Source organism: Melitaea cinxia, chromosome 21, assembly GCF_905220565.1.
Source record: "Melitaea cinxia chromosome 21, ilMelCinx1.1, whole genome shotgun sequence".
Classification (NCBI taxonomy): domain Eukaryota; kingdom Metazoa; phylum Arthropoda; class Insecta; order Lepidoptera; family Nymphalidae; genus Melitaea; species Melitaea cinxia.
Window position 1 is genome coordinate 7,699,416 of NC_059414.1, and position 18,043 is coordinate 7,717,458.

General features: G+C 37.8%; 1 protein-coding gene across 1 annotated transcript; it reads left to right on the plus strand.

Annotated features, from left to right (window-relative positions):
- The first annotated feature begins 299 nt into the window (after window positions 1-299).
- Window positions 300-15,890, plus strand: LOC123664280 (E3 ubiquitin-protein ligase Kcmf1). Its single transcript, XM_045598872.1, has 8 exons — window positions 300-315; window positions 488-655; window positions 2,118-2,254; window positions 2,667-2,786; window positions 12,301-12,395; window positions 12,930-13,101; window positions 13,599-13,746; window positions 15,646-15,890. Exons 1-8 carry the CDS (start codon window positions 300-302, stop codon window positions 15,888-15,890), a joined length of 1,101 nt encoding a protein of 366 aa, XP_045454828.1.
- The last annotated feature ends 2,153 nt before the right edge of the window (window positions 15,891-18,043 follow it).

The following is an 18,043-nucleotide window of genomic DNA, read 5'->3' on the forward strand; positions in this document are numbered from 1 at the left end:
ATATTATAATATGTTGTATAATTGAATTTTACTTTGAAATAGGTCTTACCTCTTAATAACTATTGTCATAGATATTGTACAATTCATGGTTCTTCTTTAATCTGTCAACACACGGCCATTATGTGACGTCATTATGGCCTGGTTGGGTTAGGTTTGCTTGGAAATTTTTGTTAAAAATCTTGTATTTAATGTATTATATGTTGTGCTGCTTATTTTAGATTAGTAATACAAATACCTCATTCAGTAGCAGTAATCCTGGTGCCAAGAAGTGATTATCTCGGCGACATTTTGTGGCGAAAATGAATCGCCATGAAGGTGGGTAATGATAATCAAAAATTTGTGCAGTGCTTTTGTCACTATAAATTTCTTCGCTCAATTCATAAACAGTTACTTATCAGTACGATGACATTATTTTTAGCATACAATTGTTTTAATTTTACGAATAACCTACAAGATTAATGGTCTAATTATGAATTAACAATTACAGGAGTCAGCTGTGATTCTTGTTTGAAAAATAACTTTAGAGGACGACGATACAAATGTTTGATATGCATCGATTACGACTTATGTGCGGCTTGTTATGAGTCTGGCGCAACAACAAATCAACATACGACAGAGCATCCAATGCAATGTATTCTTTCCAGAAGTGACTTTGGTGAGATTATATTTATTACTGTCTCAACTCATAACACAATTGGCCTACATTTTTTTATATAAGTAAATCAGTCTCTCTACAATGTGAATAGATACAAATTATGAGCCATTTCTTATTATTTAAAAATGAAACCAAATAATATTTAATAATTTTTGTTAAAATTTTTTTCTAATGGTGGGTAGCCTTTGGATGTTAAATGTGTTTAAAAAAACTAAAAATTATTAATAACAGTTATATTCGTATTAATTGAGCTTTTAACATTTAAATTAAAATAATAGTAATTTTACTTATCACAGTTATAATTAATTGATTTTTTGTATATTTTTAATGTTAAAACAATAAGTGTGCCTGGGAGAAAATTGACAAAGCACTATTATTTAATTGTAGGTATATTGTACAAATTATTGAAGTATATAACTTTTTGGGAATAAAAATAAATTACTTTGTTTCTACTTATAGAATAAAAATGAATACAGACATTTAACTTTTAACATATGTGTATTCACTTTTATGTATTGTAAATTGTATTGCTGGTCATATGTTCATTATATTTTCATGTGTGGTGCTTTATGTGAATGTGTTTAAAAAATGGCTTTTTAATATAGTAGTGTCACAGTGATGTGAAAGTACTTGTATAACATTAGTAAAAAAAAATATATGAATTGTTGATCTGGAATAGTTTTTTTTTGTAAATTTTTTTTAATATGAAATTGATAATCATAACTATAGTAAGTAGTTACAATAAAATAAAAAAAAAATTATAAATCTGAAATAGATGAAATTTGATTGTTTGTACAAAAAAATGTCTTTAAACTTACATCTTTTCACACAATCAGTTTGTTCTCAAGCTTTTTTATATAAAACTAGATCATAAAACAAGTGTATGGTTCACCTGATGGTAAGCGATTACAGTAGTTTATAGATGCCTGCAACACCTGAAGCATTGCAAGCACATTGTGGACCCTATTCCCAAAACTCCGCAGGAGCTCGGGTCACCTTACTCACCAACAGGAACACAACACTGCTTGAAATCAGTGTTATTTAGCTGTGACCTTCTGTAAGGTTGAGGTACTACCCCAGTTGGGCTGCTCCATATTTTAAACACGAAATTTCCTGCTGTGCCCTCCTAAGTTAAACAAACTGACAAACTAAGTGCCAAGATGATTTGTAACATCTATACTCCTTCCAAATTAGGACTTTTCTCAACCACACTGATCAATGTCCTTTCTAAACAATGTGATATTGATAAAATTAACTGTGCCTCACTGGCATAACTAAGCACCATTAAACTAATTAGTCAACCCTTTACATAGTTATATTACTTGAAATATGCTAGGAACTAAGATTATTAAAAAAAAATCCCCAAGGAATGATTACAATACAGTAATTAGTTTATATTATAGTATTAACTGTTACTTATAATTTATACATTTAAAAAATATTTCATATTGTTTTTTTATAGATTTATACTATGGTGGGGAAACACTTACACTGGAGCAACCACAGGCATACACATGTCCCTTTTGCAACCGAATGGGCTTCACAGATGCAGCTCTCATGGAACATGTCACCGCAGAGCATGCAGATACTACCCTTGCTGTGAGTTATTTCACTATACCTGTCCTCCTCAATGTTAATAGAGTTTGTTACACAGTTATAGATAAAGAAATTAATTTTAATGACTTTTTATTAAAGGACATGAAAATTAATTTTTAACTGATGTCTAAAAAAAGCTTGTTATCAATTACTCTATATTTTTTTTTGTGTTATACATTTAATTTCTAATCTCTATATCACTAATCTCCTCATAACTTTACTGATGTCCCGATTTTGATGATTCTTTCTAAATTTTACTTAGTGCTTGTCATGTTGGTCAATTTAATTTGAGCTCAATCTGATGAGTTTTTATTTATATAAAATATTATTTACTGTAAATTATACTTTTATTTGAAAGAAATTTTAATATACGAGTATAACAATAGAAATCATGAACACATATGTCCATTTAAAGGTGGTGTGTCCAGTGTGTGCATCAATGCCTGGAGGAGAACCAAATTTCGTGACTGATGATTTTGCAGGCCATCTCACACTCGAACACCGAACTGGACCCCGAGATCTCATATCATTTCTGATATCCTTTTCAAAAGAATATCTTTTTAAAATTAATTAATCTATAATTAATTTTTAATTAATCTATACTAATATAATAAAATAATATAGTAAGAATAAAGCTGTGTCTCTACAGCAGTAAAGAATATAGCCACCCCCTCTCTTCCGTGGCTGTCGTAAAAGGCGACTAAGGGATAACACAGTTTCTCTACCACCTTTAACACGTTGGACGCCATGACGGACACCATATGTCCGACAGCATACTTTCGCCTGGGGCCACACCAATAAATCGAGAATCGTCAAAAAATTGTTAAGGTGTTTTTCTGCAAATATTGTCAGCGAAAACCTCAAAAATAATGGGCGACTGACGGAAACAGTTATTTACCCATTATTTTCCAAGATCTCAAGTGGCAGACACCAGCTATAACATTTTTGGAAACAATTTGTTAAAAAGCCTATAAATTCAAAGTGTTTTCGATTTTTTTTTTGTGCTATGTGGCCTTATTGCACTGTGAGGCCGCGCGGGTCACTTGCCTTAGTAAAAACAGTCGAAACACTGTCTGTCGGCTCCCTAGAGGCTTCTGAAGTGATCGAGGGCATGCGGACACATGGTGTCCGACACGGCCTCTTGGACCCAATATAATGGCAGTCACATGGTGTCCGTCGCGGCCCACTGGACTAAACATGGTTTTTGGTCTGGCGTTCAACGTGTTAAACTTAAAAAGCTGACCACTGGCCGGATAACCATCCAACTGCTGGCCTTGAAATACACAGGTCGAAGACGGGTAGCAGTGTCTTCGATGCGACAAAGCCAGCCCTGCGGTCACCAACCTGCCTGCCCAGTGTGGTGACTATGGGCAATACACATGAGTTTACGCCATTTTTGGCGCGAACTTGCGGAGGCCTATGTTCAGCAGTGGACTGCGGTATGCTGAAGTGATGATGATGACGATGACGAATTTAATAAAGCTGAAGAGTTTGTTTGTTTTAATGTGTTATTCTCTTTGTATTATAAGCATAAAAAGTGATTTATATCAAAACGGATACTTATTAAGCAATTGTCACCACTATTTGAGTACTACCAGATTAATGAATGAAATAAAAGTCATTGACATTATTCACACCTTTGATCCAATTAGTCAGTAACATTATATTTCGTAATATTCATTAAACTAGCCAATTTAATGCAAAACGAATAGTAGTTAAAGCTATATAATTAGATTAGAAGTGCTCAACTTAGAAAATTTAAAACAAACACTTTTAGAGTATTAGACTTTTTTCTCTTTATGACTAGTGTATTTAATAATTAAAAATAATTACTATATAAAATAATTGATAATATATAAACTTCTCAGAGCTGAGAAATTTAAAGTTCCGTGATATTGTTTTGCTTCTGTGTCTTAGCTAGTTAATTATATCTTGTTTGTTACACCTGACTTGCTGCTGCTGATTATGGTAGATAAAAGATATAAAAATAAAAGTTAAAATATAAATATATTTGCTAAGATTTAATGGCTATGAATGAGCTCACGAACGCGCTGTACGATGATGATATGTGAACGTGAACTGATGTATTTAGCTAATGAATCGTGCAACTAACGTAAACTGCTGATCGGGCGATAGGTATGTGCGCCTGAACCGTACATGCTCCCGGGCGAGAAGATGAGTGAGGTATGGATGATGTGAGCTAAACTAAAACAAGGATGAAACCGACATAAAATCTTAACGGCTAATTTACAAATGAACCCGACAATTTTTAGTTAGCGAGTACGTCTAAAATTACATTTTAATAAAATAGGTGAAGTGTTTTTATGAACCGATCGATTAGTCTGATTTGAAATGTCTTGACCGAGAACACTGACACTGTAATCACTTTGCTCTGCTTTTTCACTCACACTTGTACACTTAAAATTTTTCGAACACACACAATGTACCGTAGTGGTGTCCTGCTGACCACTGCTCGGAGACGGGCGCGCGGCTCGAGCGCGTCTGCAGGTCGCGCGCACCCACGCGCCGCCCGCAACCGCCAGCCCTGCGGCCGCCAGGCAGTAGATGGCGACGTAGTGATGGACGTCATGATAGCTCAGGCTACTGGATTCATTTTCTAGGCTGTCCGAAGCCGACTTTAGCCGCTTTATATTATTGTTGATGTTATCAATATCTTGTCCGAAACCGTCCGATATATTCATTGTGTGGATAGGTATGGATATATTGATGATGCTATTGACGGGTGCGATCTCTGGAGCAAAGATTACCGGCTCCATATTTAACTCATTAGTCATTATTTTATGAGGCGTTATCACTAGCGTATTTCCCCGAATGATGCAGTCGGTACCGAGAATTATAATATTAATTCCCGTCACCTGTTCGACGGTAACCCGATCTCGACATATGAAACGAAAGGTACATTGCCCGCAACAATTAATTAGATATGTGTTTAACTTAGTAAGCTTTTTCCATGTAGTTTGACACGCGCTAGTTATGATTTCACAGCTGTTCGTTTGTTTACTTTTTATACAAAGGTTCTCGTCCGTATGTCTCTCGTAGACGGGCGTTTGAATTTGGCAAAGATAATTTGATAAAATATTATCGTTGTATTCTATACAGTTCTTAAAGTCATTCTCAGTTACCGGTATGAAGGTATCTTTCTTTAAATTTATTGCTATGTGATCAGATATTGGAAGAAGATTAACCATAGTACGTGATGAGTTAGCGATTTGGTGATAGAGAGGTATGGCATTGTAGATTTCGTAATCGTCTCTACTTGTTAGAGGTATTTGGATCTCAAAAATGAAATATTGTTTCGTCATTCTAGCTTTGACCTTTAAAATCCTGTATAGGTTGGATAAATTATTTCGGAGATTATCTAACGGCAATGACAAATCCTTTGTTATCTGGCTGGATATGATACTTAGCTCGTTTTCCATTTGAATAGGTGACAAAAGATGCACATTAAAATGTTGAAGGTTAGTAATGGTATCCAGAAGAGTATCTTGAATATTACGCAAATTTGCCAGGACATTGTTTGCTATGATGCTGGACATGATGAAGTCATTAGTATTTTCTATGTCCGACATTTTAATCTTAATATCATATGACTCCTTTTCTAAGTTGTTAAGGTGTTGGTTAAAAGTCTTGTACTGCCTTTCCATTGTGGATTCTATCCTTTTTAAAACGTTATTTTCCGCTTCTATAATCGATGTTTGATTTTTCCACAGCTGTGCTAGATGGTTTTGATTGACTCGAATTAAATTAATGTCTTTTTCATACTGAGACGCAAAACGCTCGTCTAAGACGCCGAACAATGTATTCGCGATGTAACCGACACCATTGACAAGGCCTCGGCGCTTGCGCTTACGATTATCGAAGTGCTGACTTAGTAATATGCGGTCGTTGTACTTGAGCTCGTTGATTTCGTGGATCAGCTGTTGTAATATTATGTTACAATGTATACTTTTAGTCGAGTTTTTACATAAACTTTGCAAGTGATTAATATAATTGTTAAGTATCCTTGTGCCGTACAGATAAGGTTCCATATCGTAGTATGCCACTAACTTCCATTGATCTTGTATTACTCGCATGTTTCCGATTTTTTCAAAATAAATATATTTGCTATCGCTCAATCTCGTGATGTTGTAGTTGGCTTGCACTGTTGAAGACATAAATAACATAAAGATCATCAGAATCGATAAAAAATGGCTGTAGAAGGTTTTCTTTGATGTTTTTTGTTTGTTGTTACGTGATGATATTTCGTTTGTAGTTACGATTATTTCGCTGCTTTTATTTTCACTGCTATTTGACGGTTCGATGTTGACGGGTAGAATAGACAGCTTTATGACGGGTCTTTTGATAACCGAGCCATTTCTTGTTTTGACGGAGACTACTCGCACCAAGTTGTCGGTACCAGGATGTAATTGGATCACTCGGCCTAGAGCCCACTTACCAGGCGGTAAATTAGCGTCATGTATCAATACTATGTCGTCGATATTAATGTTTTCTCGCGACTCACGCCATTTGCTTCGAGCTGCTAGTTGAACTAAATATTCACTACGCCACCTTTTCCAAATATCGCCGAATATTTTTTGCGTAAGTTGCCATCTTGTTCTGCCGTCTGTTTCAGTCTCTATAACTGAAAGAATGGGTCCGCTGGACAAGAAGTGAGCTGGTGTTAAATAATCAATGTCATCTGGGTCTTCTGACATCGTACACAGCGGTCTAGAGTTGATACAGGCTTCGAGCTGCGCTAACAACGTAGAGAATTCCTCATAAGTGAGCTTTTGGTCACCAACCACTCTACGAAGGTAATGCTTTAAGCTTTTCACTGCCGCTTCCCACAGTCCGCCGGCACTAGGCCACGAGGGGGCATTAAAATGCCAGTCGATTTTCATTTCGCTGATCTCTGTGAAAAACTCATTTGATAGGGTCGATTTCAAGTCGAAGTGTTCTTTGGCTAAGACTTTATTAGCTCCGATGAAATTGGTCCCATTATCGCTGTATAAATGACGCGGGGTACCTTTTCTTGCTGCTAATCGACGTAGAGCTGCTAAAAACGCCGATGATGATAAATCGGAGACCAATTCAAGGTGTACAGCTTTTGTGACCATACAGATGAACACGGCAACGTATCCTTTAGTGGTTTTAATACCTCTTCCCCGATTCGCTTTAATATCTACGAATCCCGTATAGTCAACACCGGTATGAAAAAATGGGCGCGTCGAATTTGTCCTTGCTTCAGGCAGGTCACCCATTAGCTGTTCGTTTTTATCTGGATTGTGACGCTTGCATATAACACAAAGACGTAAACGATTCCTCACTACTTTGTTTCCGCTTATGATCCAATACTGCTGTCTAAGCCACGACTGAGTAAGGCGGGCACCTCCGTGAAAAGTAGATTTGTGAGCTAGATCGATCAGGAGATTAGTAAGATGACTTCTGTGTGGAATGATGTATGGATGCTTCATATCGTAAGGGATGTTGCTATTTTTGAGTCTGCCTCCAACGCGCAGTAACCGTTTTGATCTAAATACGGATTTAGGCAGAGAAGCTTACTCTTAGAATTAATTTTTCCTTGTTTAGAAAGATCATTCATTTCTTGCTCAAATTCAGATTTTTGAACGTACATTATAATTTTCTGTTTTGCGTTGCTTAATTCGGTCGATGTTAAATATTGTAATTTAATGCTTTTGTTTGAAAACGCTCGCAATATCCATGCAAGTACGCGCGTCGCTCGCGTAAAACTGCTTTGCTTGTGAATTATTAAATTAATAATATCAATTTCGTTATTGTTACTGCTGTTTGTTTGTAAAGTATTAATTAATTTTACTTTAGTTTCTAAGTCGGTTTTATAAGTTATTTTATTTTCATGGGAATCAGAAAATGATGACAACCACGTAGGTCCGTTCCACCATAAATTGTGCTGCTGTAATTGCTCGACTTTCATGCCACGGCTAGCACAGTCAGCTGGGTTCTCTGTGCTTTTTACATAACGCCAGCATACGGGGGGCATGACGTCAATGATTTTCTTAACTCTGTTGGCAACGAAAGGCTTCCACCGGTTGGACCATAATTTTGTGGCTGAGATGACGTCATAACTACCACATAAAGCGTCATCTATATAGAAATGCTGTTCTAACGCTTTTGCTGCTCTAGAAAAACGATGACGCTCATCAATAGCTAGCTGCATAAGCGTCATCATTGCTAAAAATGGGGCTGATTTAGAGCCATATGTCACTGTGTTAAGCTGATATCTGTTTAAAGGTTGATTTGAATTATCTCGCCAAACTATGCATTGATAACGTTGGTCATCGGGATGCAAAATAATCTGTCTGAACATTTTTTCTAGGTCAGCTGTAAAGGCGTATTTATATTGTCTCCATTTCAAAACCAAAATCAAAAGTTCTTGTTGTAAATTTGGGCCTCTGTATAAAACGTCGTTCAGACTTACACCCGATGTCGTTTTACCCGATGCATTAAATACAACTCTAAGCGAAGTAGTAATAGAGTCGGGTTTTTCAATAGCGTGATGCGGCATATAATATAATGGTGTCATATTCGCTTTTGTTATTAAGTGCATGTGACCTAAATTGATATATTCATTAATAAACTGCTTATAATTATATGCTAAATTTTTATTTTTGTCAAATTTACGCTCAAGCTGATAAAATTGTGCGCAAGCTGTGGGTTCAGATAATCCTAACTTCTCCCCAGCGTCAGAGTGAAGTGGAAGGCGTACCACATACTTTCCATCGGATTGGCGAAAAGTAGTTTCCTTGTATTTTTGTAAACATTGATAATCTTCGAACGACATTTCCTCATTTTCGTTAATATCTTCAATGGACCAAAATTTGTGAATGCTGTCTAAGTCAACCATGATGACGTTACAGTTGTAGGATTTTACACTTCCGCACAAAATCCAGCCTAGCCGCGTCTGTTGCGCAATAGGCATGTTGTCATTTTCTTTGATGATTCCTCCCATAATTATAGAAGAATAAACATCAGCGCCCAGTAATAAATCTATTGTTCTGCTACGATAAAATTCAGGGTCTGCAAGTTGTATATTTTTAATATATTCCCATGATGGTTTTGAAAATGATTTGTTAGGAAGATTGTTTACAGCGTGGCGCATGATAAATACATCTAGATTAAGCTGGTACGAGTCATGACAAGATGATAGGGTGATGTTCATAGTACCTTTGCAATTATTTTCTTTCGCTCCTACTCCTAAGATAACTCCCTTGCAGTGCTTACGAGGTAGTCCCAACCATTGAGCGCCATTCTCGGTGATAATCGACGTTTGAGATCCCTGGTCGATAAGCGCTCGCATGGTATGAAGAGAGCCATCAACAGCTTGGACGTTGATCAGAGCGGTTGCTAATAAAATCTCCTGAGTGTCATCTAGTGACGCAATAGAGTTAGAAACGGTGCTGTTGGACTTTGTATTCGACGTTGCAGTGTTTGCTGATGCGGCAAAGGCTTCATGAACCAAAGTATGATGATTTAATTGGCACTTATGACATCTTTTTGAAAAACATTCATTACCGTTATGATTATAAAGGCAATTTTGGCATAACAATAGCTTTTGAATTGTTTGTCGCTTGATATTTGGTTGATACGCGAAAAACGTTTCGCAATATGGAATGGCGTGATCTTTATTGCAAACGGGGCATTTTGTCTTCGCTGTTGACGTTAACCTACTTTTGCTATTAAAGTTATTTGATTTAAATAATTGATTTTCATTGCTTACATATGATTTAAATGCATATGGTTTTTTTAAATTTGAGAGCTGAGAAATATGTTGCGATTGCGAGATAGATTTTGAGGGATCTTGTTTTCGTTTAGAGGACTCTAGAGCGGTAAATTTGGCTTCTAAAAATTGTAATAAATCTTTTAAAACTGGTAAATCTCTCGGATGCTTGAGTGACTCGATGTAGTCGTTGTGAGTGTCCGCATCTAATTTCTGCGTGAGTATGTATACAATGATAGGGTCCCAGTTCTCTATGCTGACTCCCAAGTTTTTGATAGCGTTAAGGCATTCGTTGGTGGTGTCGTGAATCCTTTTAATTGAAATTGCGGACTGTTGCTGCATAATAGGCTGGTTGAGTAGGACACTCATGTGAGAATTAAAAATTAGTTTTGTGTTGCTGTATCGGTTGTTTAGAAGATCCCAACATACTTGATAGTTATCTGTAGTTATGTGTAGATGTTGCACTAGCTTTTCTGCTTCGCCCTTTAATTTGCTTTTTAAAAACTGCATTTTTTGACTATTTGATAAGGCTCGATTCGTGTGGATGGTTTCGACAAACAAGTCTTTAAAGGATAACCACTGGTGGTAGCTCCCACTAAACACAGGGATATCCATTTTCGGGGTGGTTTTCTCACGATACAGATCAGACCACATCTTGCTGTTGATACTTTTTTTAATTTCGTTAAATTTGGATTCATAGCTGCTAAACATCTCTTCATATTCTGGATCGTCTTCGTATAATTCGCTGTCTATCTCCCAGTGCAACGCGTCAATGATGGTCCAGCGTGATTGTACCGACTTCAAAATATCTTCGTATTCCCATTTTTCTGAGACAATGTCGAGATCGATGCTGCTAACTGTACGCTGAAATGCTTTAAAATTGCTCCTTTGCCTTCTCAACATTTCTTCTAATTTGCTGCTATTACCTTGGGTTCGCGAAGTTTCTTTATCGGATGATGTCACTGGACGTGACACGCTGCCAGACGACGGTATAGCTGTAAAGCCTGGCATTTGCAACGGGGTGGCTGGCTTTAGTACGCTTTTTTCTTTAGACTCACTGGGTAAAAATGTGAGTAAATAGCTGCGTGTGTCATTGTAAAAATCGGATGTTTTCTTATAGTAATTGCTAGTGAAATATTCGTTTGATTTGTCGCTAGAATCGCAAAGCCTCAAATGATTGTTTTGAAACTCCTGCCAATAACTCTCTAAAGTGCTGAGACGCTTTTTAATATGAGCCGGTGTCTTGCGTTCGGCACCGTCTTTTTTAAAATTAATTAAAAATTGATTCATAGCCTCCATGATCTGGGTTTGGCTAGCTAGAAGATCTTCCATTTTTATAAAAATATATAAATACTGATACTGCTGATAATAGAGAGCTGTAGACTCACCAAAGCTGCTGCTGGTTAACTTACGTGGCGGCCCTTACTGCACTCGTAAAAAAGTCACTCGCGATATAAGTCCCGCTCACGATAAGCTCGAAGGACCAAAAAGATGTTTGTTACACCTGACTTGCTGCTGCTGATTATGGTAGATAAAAGATATAAAAATAAAAGTTAAAATATAAATATATTTGCTAAGATTTAATGGCTATGAATGAGCTCACGAACGCGCTGTACGATGATGATATGTGAACGTGAACTGATGTATTTAGCTAATGAATCGTGCAACTAACGTAAACTGCTGATCGGGCGATAGGTATGTGCGCCTGAACCGTACATATCTTGAATAACACATTGGCGCAGTTTGCATTGACCCTGCTTGCTTGCTCCGCGGCTTGCGGGTCGATTCCCGCCTAAGTCTGGGTGTATTATGTTTATTTATATGTATGATTAATAATAATAAAAAAAAATAGCGATATGAGTCTGCTGTTATCTATAACAAGCATTAAGTTGTTTAATGTTTACCTTAGGATGACTGTGTGTATGTTAAAGATATTTATTTTAAAAAATGTCACGTAGGCCTTATTATATGGATAGGCTGTATTAAAAAAGAAAACACGACATTGGCGAAATCCTGCGATTTTATAATGAATTGCCATTAATGTAATGAATGTATGAATTTAGGTACTTGTCCATCCAGTCCCGATGTGGAGAGACTGGCAGTTTACAGTTTTGGCAGTAACACAGGTCTCCTAGTTTAGTCGCCAGTCTCTCACAAAGACTGCTTATGAACTTTGTAAAATTTGCCATTTGTGTCTGTTTTTATTTGGGAAAGTAATAAGTAAAGATTTAATTTTGCTATTATAATAAATGAATCAAGTGTCACACAATATGCCTCCTTAACCGCCTCGCACGATGAGCCGAGCGGTATCCGGCACGGAGGCGTGCGCCGCATGCCGCCCTCCGGCCGCGGCGTCAGTCGCACGCGCCGCGCCAACATGCAGTTCAGGTACTAATATTTCTGCCTCGCTCGTCTGTTGCGTGCTTGCGTGAATGTATCTGATCTGTGTAATCGGCGACACGTATTCTGACAGTGTTTAATCTCAAATTTGCTATTTTAATGCAGAAGTTGTACAAATGAAGACGTACAATCACGTCACACAAAATTTTATTGAGATATCAATTAGTTTTATATTTATTATTGCTCGACGATAATCAATGATTGTGGGATAGAACTCTGCTAATGACAAACCTAACAAGACATGATTTAGACTGATATTTGTCACGAATCGAATACATTTGTATCTCAAATGTTACTGACCCCAGACGACAGTGTACTATTAGTATGTGTGACTATAATTACAATATCCAAACTAAACTTATCACACTGGATTAGTAGAGGTAAACTTCTCAGAATTTCTTCCGAACCGCCCAGGTATCCCTATCTCGATGTGTTCCTTCGCAATCGGTCTCCTAGCACGTACAGTAGGTGTCGGTAGTATGTAACTGAAAGCGTGCGTTGCGCCGCGTGCATGTCGTTCAGCACGAGCGGCGGAATCGCGTCGCTGTCGCCGTCGTCGCGCGACGCGGTGGTCGACCCCATCGCGGAGCTGCTGTCGCAGCTGTCGGGCGTGCGGCGCGGCGCGCAGCCCGGCACGCCCAGCCAGCTGCAGCAGCTGCAGATGCAGCTGCAGCTCGAGCGGCAGCAGGCCAATGTGAGTCAGCTCTGTCTACTTGTCTAATCTTCACTGTAGAGCATTGTTGTGTCATTTTGACAAATTGAATTTTGTGACCCGTTCAATACTGATGTTGGCAGGCGTCCGGATAAAGCCGGACATAAGTAGTTAAGGGCTTTTTACTGCCTGCCCGGCCAAAATAAACGGTGTATAGCTTATCTGACTTTTGTTGGGCTTTTTATTTTGACCAGACACCTTGCACTCCCGAGGAGCAATAAACAAATAATAAACGAGTAGCTCTGTTTACACACAAATTTTTTGTCATATGTCGTATTAATACTAAGACGCAAAATCTGTTATTATGTTAGGATGTCCGGCCAAAGTCTGTCTGGCTACTTTGGTTTGACGACCTGGCAACCTATTCCCGACTAACGTTTTTTAAATAGACCATACTTGTATCTATCGCGACTAACTGAGTAACTCACTGAAGCTGTATAAGGCTATATTGTTAATGAACGTTCCGTATCTATCCGCAGGCGGCCCGGCAGCAGCTGGAGCGCCTGCCCCGGCGGCCGGCGGCCGCGTCCAGCGCGAGCGCGCCGCCCCCCGCCCCGCAGCCCGCCGCGCACCCCGCGCCGCAGCTCGATGCGTCCGACTCCCAGTTCCTCCTCGCCGGTTTTCTCGGTAACACAAACCAATATGTTGTATCTCTTTGCCTCTTCTGCCTACTGTATAGCTTCTAACCTTAACCTGAAACATTAAGTTAAAAATTATAGTTGTATGACTGTAACATCCGTAACATCGTAGGGGAAGGATCGGCTTAAGGCGAGCTTAATTCACCACGCTGCTCCACTACGGATTGATGGATATGTTTCCTACTATGAGTAACGATCGGTATCAAATGTACATGATAACAACCGGGACTGACAGCTTGACTGCTCGCTGAGACATGGCGACGAGTACCGACATCCACACCGAGAAAATATTTGTACAAATATTCATCCCGAGCGGGAATCGAACCCGCAATGCTAAAGCGGTCGTCATATTATTATGCAATTTTACTAAAGTATAAAAAAAACGCATGCAAAACTAAACTTCATTATAACTTACTATTTAAAACTTGTGAAGGTTTAACTATTTTTAGTCAAATATTTCCAAAGAGCAACACGGAGGGCAGTAGCCATATACAGGCGTTCCCCTCTGTCACGGTATAAGGTCAAATAGCCATATGCATACAATAAAACTAGTTGCAGCCGCACGGATCACTAGACTAAATCTAGTTGCGCGATTGAATCAACGTCCTTCAAAAAATGCCAAATTGTTCTGTTTTTTGTTGCAAAAAAAGATCTGCCACGTCAAATTTACTAAAACAGGGCGTTACCATAAAACGTGTCATACGTATTTTTTAATCACATTATTACTTGTATACTTCTTTTAAACCTTTTTTAAACTTAAAAATTACAAATATTTTCGGTCGTGTTGACTCGATTTGTTGGATCGGTCGAGCGACTGATCGGAGTCTATTTCCGAGAAGTCACTGTCGCTGAGCGATAGTGTTGTTACCGGTTTGTTTGTAGATGGTTATCGATAAAAACGGCAAAGGCAAAAGTGGAGACAGACATTTTTGAGATTTTGATTTATTTAAAATATTATATTGCTAGCTTTGTTTAATAAACATAGTTATATAATAAAATTGCATTAAATTAAATATAATACACGTATTAATACATTTTACTAGAATTACTTAATGTGAACTTCGACCATAATGTTTTATATAAAAATTTTGGCAGGTTTTCTAAAAATCCAAATTTAAGGGATACATGGAAAAAAATTGTAATAACAGATTAACCTGGAAGTCGACAAAAAATAGTGTAATTTGTTCAGATCATATCAATACCACTAACTTTCAAGTGTTGGCGAACAATAGAAGGATTATTTATTAGTGGAGGGCACCAAACCAACACTAACGCCACACTGTTTTTGTCCAAAAAATCAAATCTTTACTCTTTATAATCGTTTATTTTACATGAAGATGTTTGATTTTTAGTATATAATAAATTAAGTCTATTTTTATAATAACATCTTACCCTTTGTATCACTTTAAAAACCTTATTTCCCTAACCGAGTACTAGAATTTATCGATAATGCATATCGACAGTTGTTACAACCACGGCGTTACAACCACGGCTGTAAGCAACTTGTCCGTGTAGTTGCGGCGTGTCATTATACTGTAATGACACAGAATGTATGTAGTATCTATGTGTGTGTGAAATATGTAAGTGTGATTTTAATTTAGTATGTGTGAGTTTCGTAGTGACAGACGATTATTTTTGTGTGGGAATTAGATAAAGTGTGCATGTGTGTAATTTCCCCCCGCAAAAAATGACAGACAGTTTTGTATCGGTAACAAACGCAATGGCTACTCCCCTCCGTGTTGCTCATGGATATTTCAATACACAAACCAGAGTGTATGGGTCATTTTAATGGCTAAAAATATATGTAACATTCGGGGCTCACGTCACTGGCAAAAATTGTAGTATCGCCAAATAAAAGCACGGTCAAGTACAAAGCGAGTGACCGCAGGCGCGACGGGCGGCGCCGAGGCCGAGGAGGCGGAGTCGCGCGCCGGGCTGCTGCGCGGGCTCATGCTGTCGTCGCTGGGCCGCGCCGCGCCCGCGCCGCCGCCGCCCGCGCCGCGCGCGCCGCCCGCGCCCGCCCCCGCGCCCGCGCCCGCGCCGCCGCCGCCGCGCGCCAAGCCGCAGCCGCGCACCAAGGTACCCGCGCCGCCCGACCCGCCCGCCGTGCCCACGCGGCCGCGCCCCGTCTGACCGCCCGCGGCCCGGTCGGACCGTTCGGCGTTCGGTCGGTACGCGTTGCGGTAGTCTATGTATTATTATTTATGCCGGCGCGCCGCGCCCGCCGCGGCCGCCGCTAGCGAGTATCCGTTGTACATATGGAGTGCGGTCACGTCGGACCGGTGACGCCCGTCGACCGGTTTTATTATGTTGTTTTTCGCTAACACTTATTAGTGGTCGCTTATGTTTGTTTTGTTGGCTTTCGAAATATCGGTGTGATTTACTTTATCATAGAGAATACTTAATAGTTATGGAATGTTTTAATCGATTTAAACTATAAATAAGGTAAAACGGAGATCAGAGAATGACTGTTATTCGTGATAAATATGTAAGAGAGGAGTCCACCTTTGTAACCCGCTAGTTTTCGATGTTAACTCGAGAGAGACAAAAGTCAGTATTTATTGAGAATAATTTTTTATGAGATTGTTTTGTTATCAAATAATTATAGTTAGAATAAATAGATACATGTATTTTTATAAAAGCTACGACTTACTCTTTGCTTTATATGTTTATTACTACGACTCCTCTCCAATATCATATTCTTTAGTAAATCGAATGAAAAGCTACTTACACTAAAAATTGTCACTAGCTATTCAAAAGTGCTTATTAGTTTGATCATTATACTCCAACATTACAAAATGTTTGTATGTACCCTAATTAAATTCTATAATATTAGTTACTGTATTTTATTTTACTTATTCCTGACTATGTAAATATTGAATAAGATACCAAATATATCCATTATCCATATAAATAGTTACCAATCATGTCAATCTCTGAGATTGTCAAAAAAAATGTTTTGCCCTTATTAAATTTTTATTATTTATGGGTGTAATTTGAGGGTATCAGTATGTTGTGTTGTTAAAAATTAAAAATTACTAAACCATTTGTCTTCCCCTCAGTCTTTGAAAGTTTAAAAAACCTAATGAATAGTGTAGTTTTATAATTTCCATTTAAAACTTCATGTAAAATTAAATGTTTTATTAAAAATCTGGAATCGTTAAATATGTTTAAGTATTAAACCTGCAAGTGTAAAATTGAAGATTGAAGTGGTAAATTCTTTTTAATTTAATTATTAATTATATTTGGTTAATAAATGTTTTCAGATTGTTGTATTGAGTATAATATAATTTCATTAAAACCATATCCAATATAATTCAAATACCGTTAACAATTTTAAAATGGTGCCTATTTAAAACAATAATCATAGTATAATTACAATATATAAAAAGAAATTTCCTTTCAAATGTTGTATTAGGTGAAAGGTACATACCTCCTGTTTATAACTGTATTTTATTTATTTATTTATAAAACAGACACACAATTGACACGTCATAAGATATAGTTACAGTGATTTGTCTTTTATGGTGTATACAGAACTTATTATACAACAGTTAGTGAGCATGTAGAGTTGACAAGTATGAATCAATACAAAACAAAAGCACGGTTAAGTCTAATAAAAAATCACAAAATTCCAACAGATAAATAGAATACTCTTAATTTAACGAATTGTCATCATCATCGTTGTCTTTAGTCCGTCTATTGCAAACATACTGTGTCGCCTATGACACTCTTCAGGAAAACGCAGAGTTGCCTAAGTTCTGCGCCACCCTTTCGACCTCACTGGCTAGGCCCACAGGAACGACGAGTCGAAACGTGTGGAGCTAGTTCGGCTGCCGGAGTCTTTCGCATTTTAGAGCTATGCCACGAATGATGACGGATACCCCATTGCGGGTTTTAAATGGAGTTTTCCTTCTACCCTGATGATTTTGAGCCAGGTTTATCCCGATATATAACGAATTGTAAATACCCAAAAAAAATATTGACAATCAATAGAAAAAAAATATTAACGTCGCTCCTTAAGAGGAAAGGGTACCGGCTCTTTCTCCATACAAACATAGTCGACTGTTTTCTTCCTCGATAATGTCACTAGATCAAATATTTTTGTGACATAGAACCCCTTGCTGCCATGACCATGCCCCTATGTTTTGAGTTTTTTCATATTCTTATTATCATAGGAAGTAGGAGACTTCAAAAACTCGAAATATTGCATAATTTTTTGTAAATTTTCAGACACTCATTAAAAAAAATAGGATAAAAATCAATAAAAAAATAGCATAGCCGAA

What these genes read in the sequence shown, in the direction of transcription:
- LOC123664280 (XM_045598872.1), top strand. An exon ending in TCTTTCCAGAAGTGACTTTG is followed by an intron (nt 656 to 2,117) that starts GTGAGATTATAT and finishes GTTTTTTTATAG; the next exon opens with ATTTATACTATGGTGGGGAA. An exon ending in CGCGCCAACATGCAGTTCAG is followed by an intron (nt 12,396 to 12,929) that starts GTACTAATATTT and finishes CATGTCGTTCAG; the next exon opens with CACGAGCGGCGGAATCGCGT.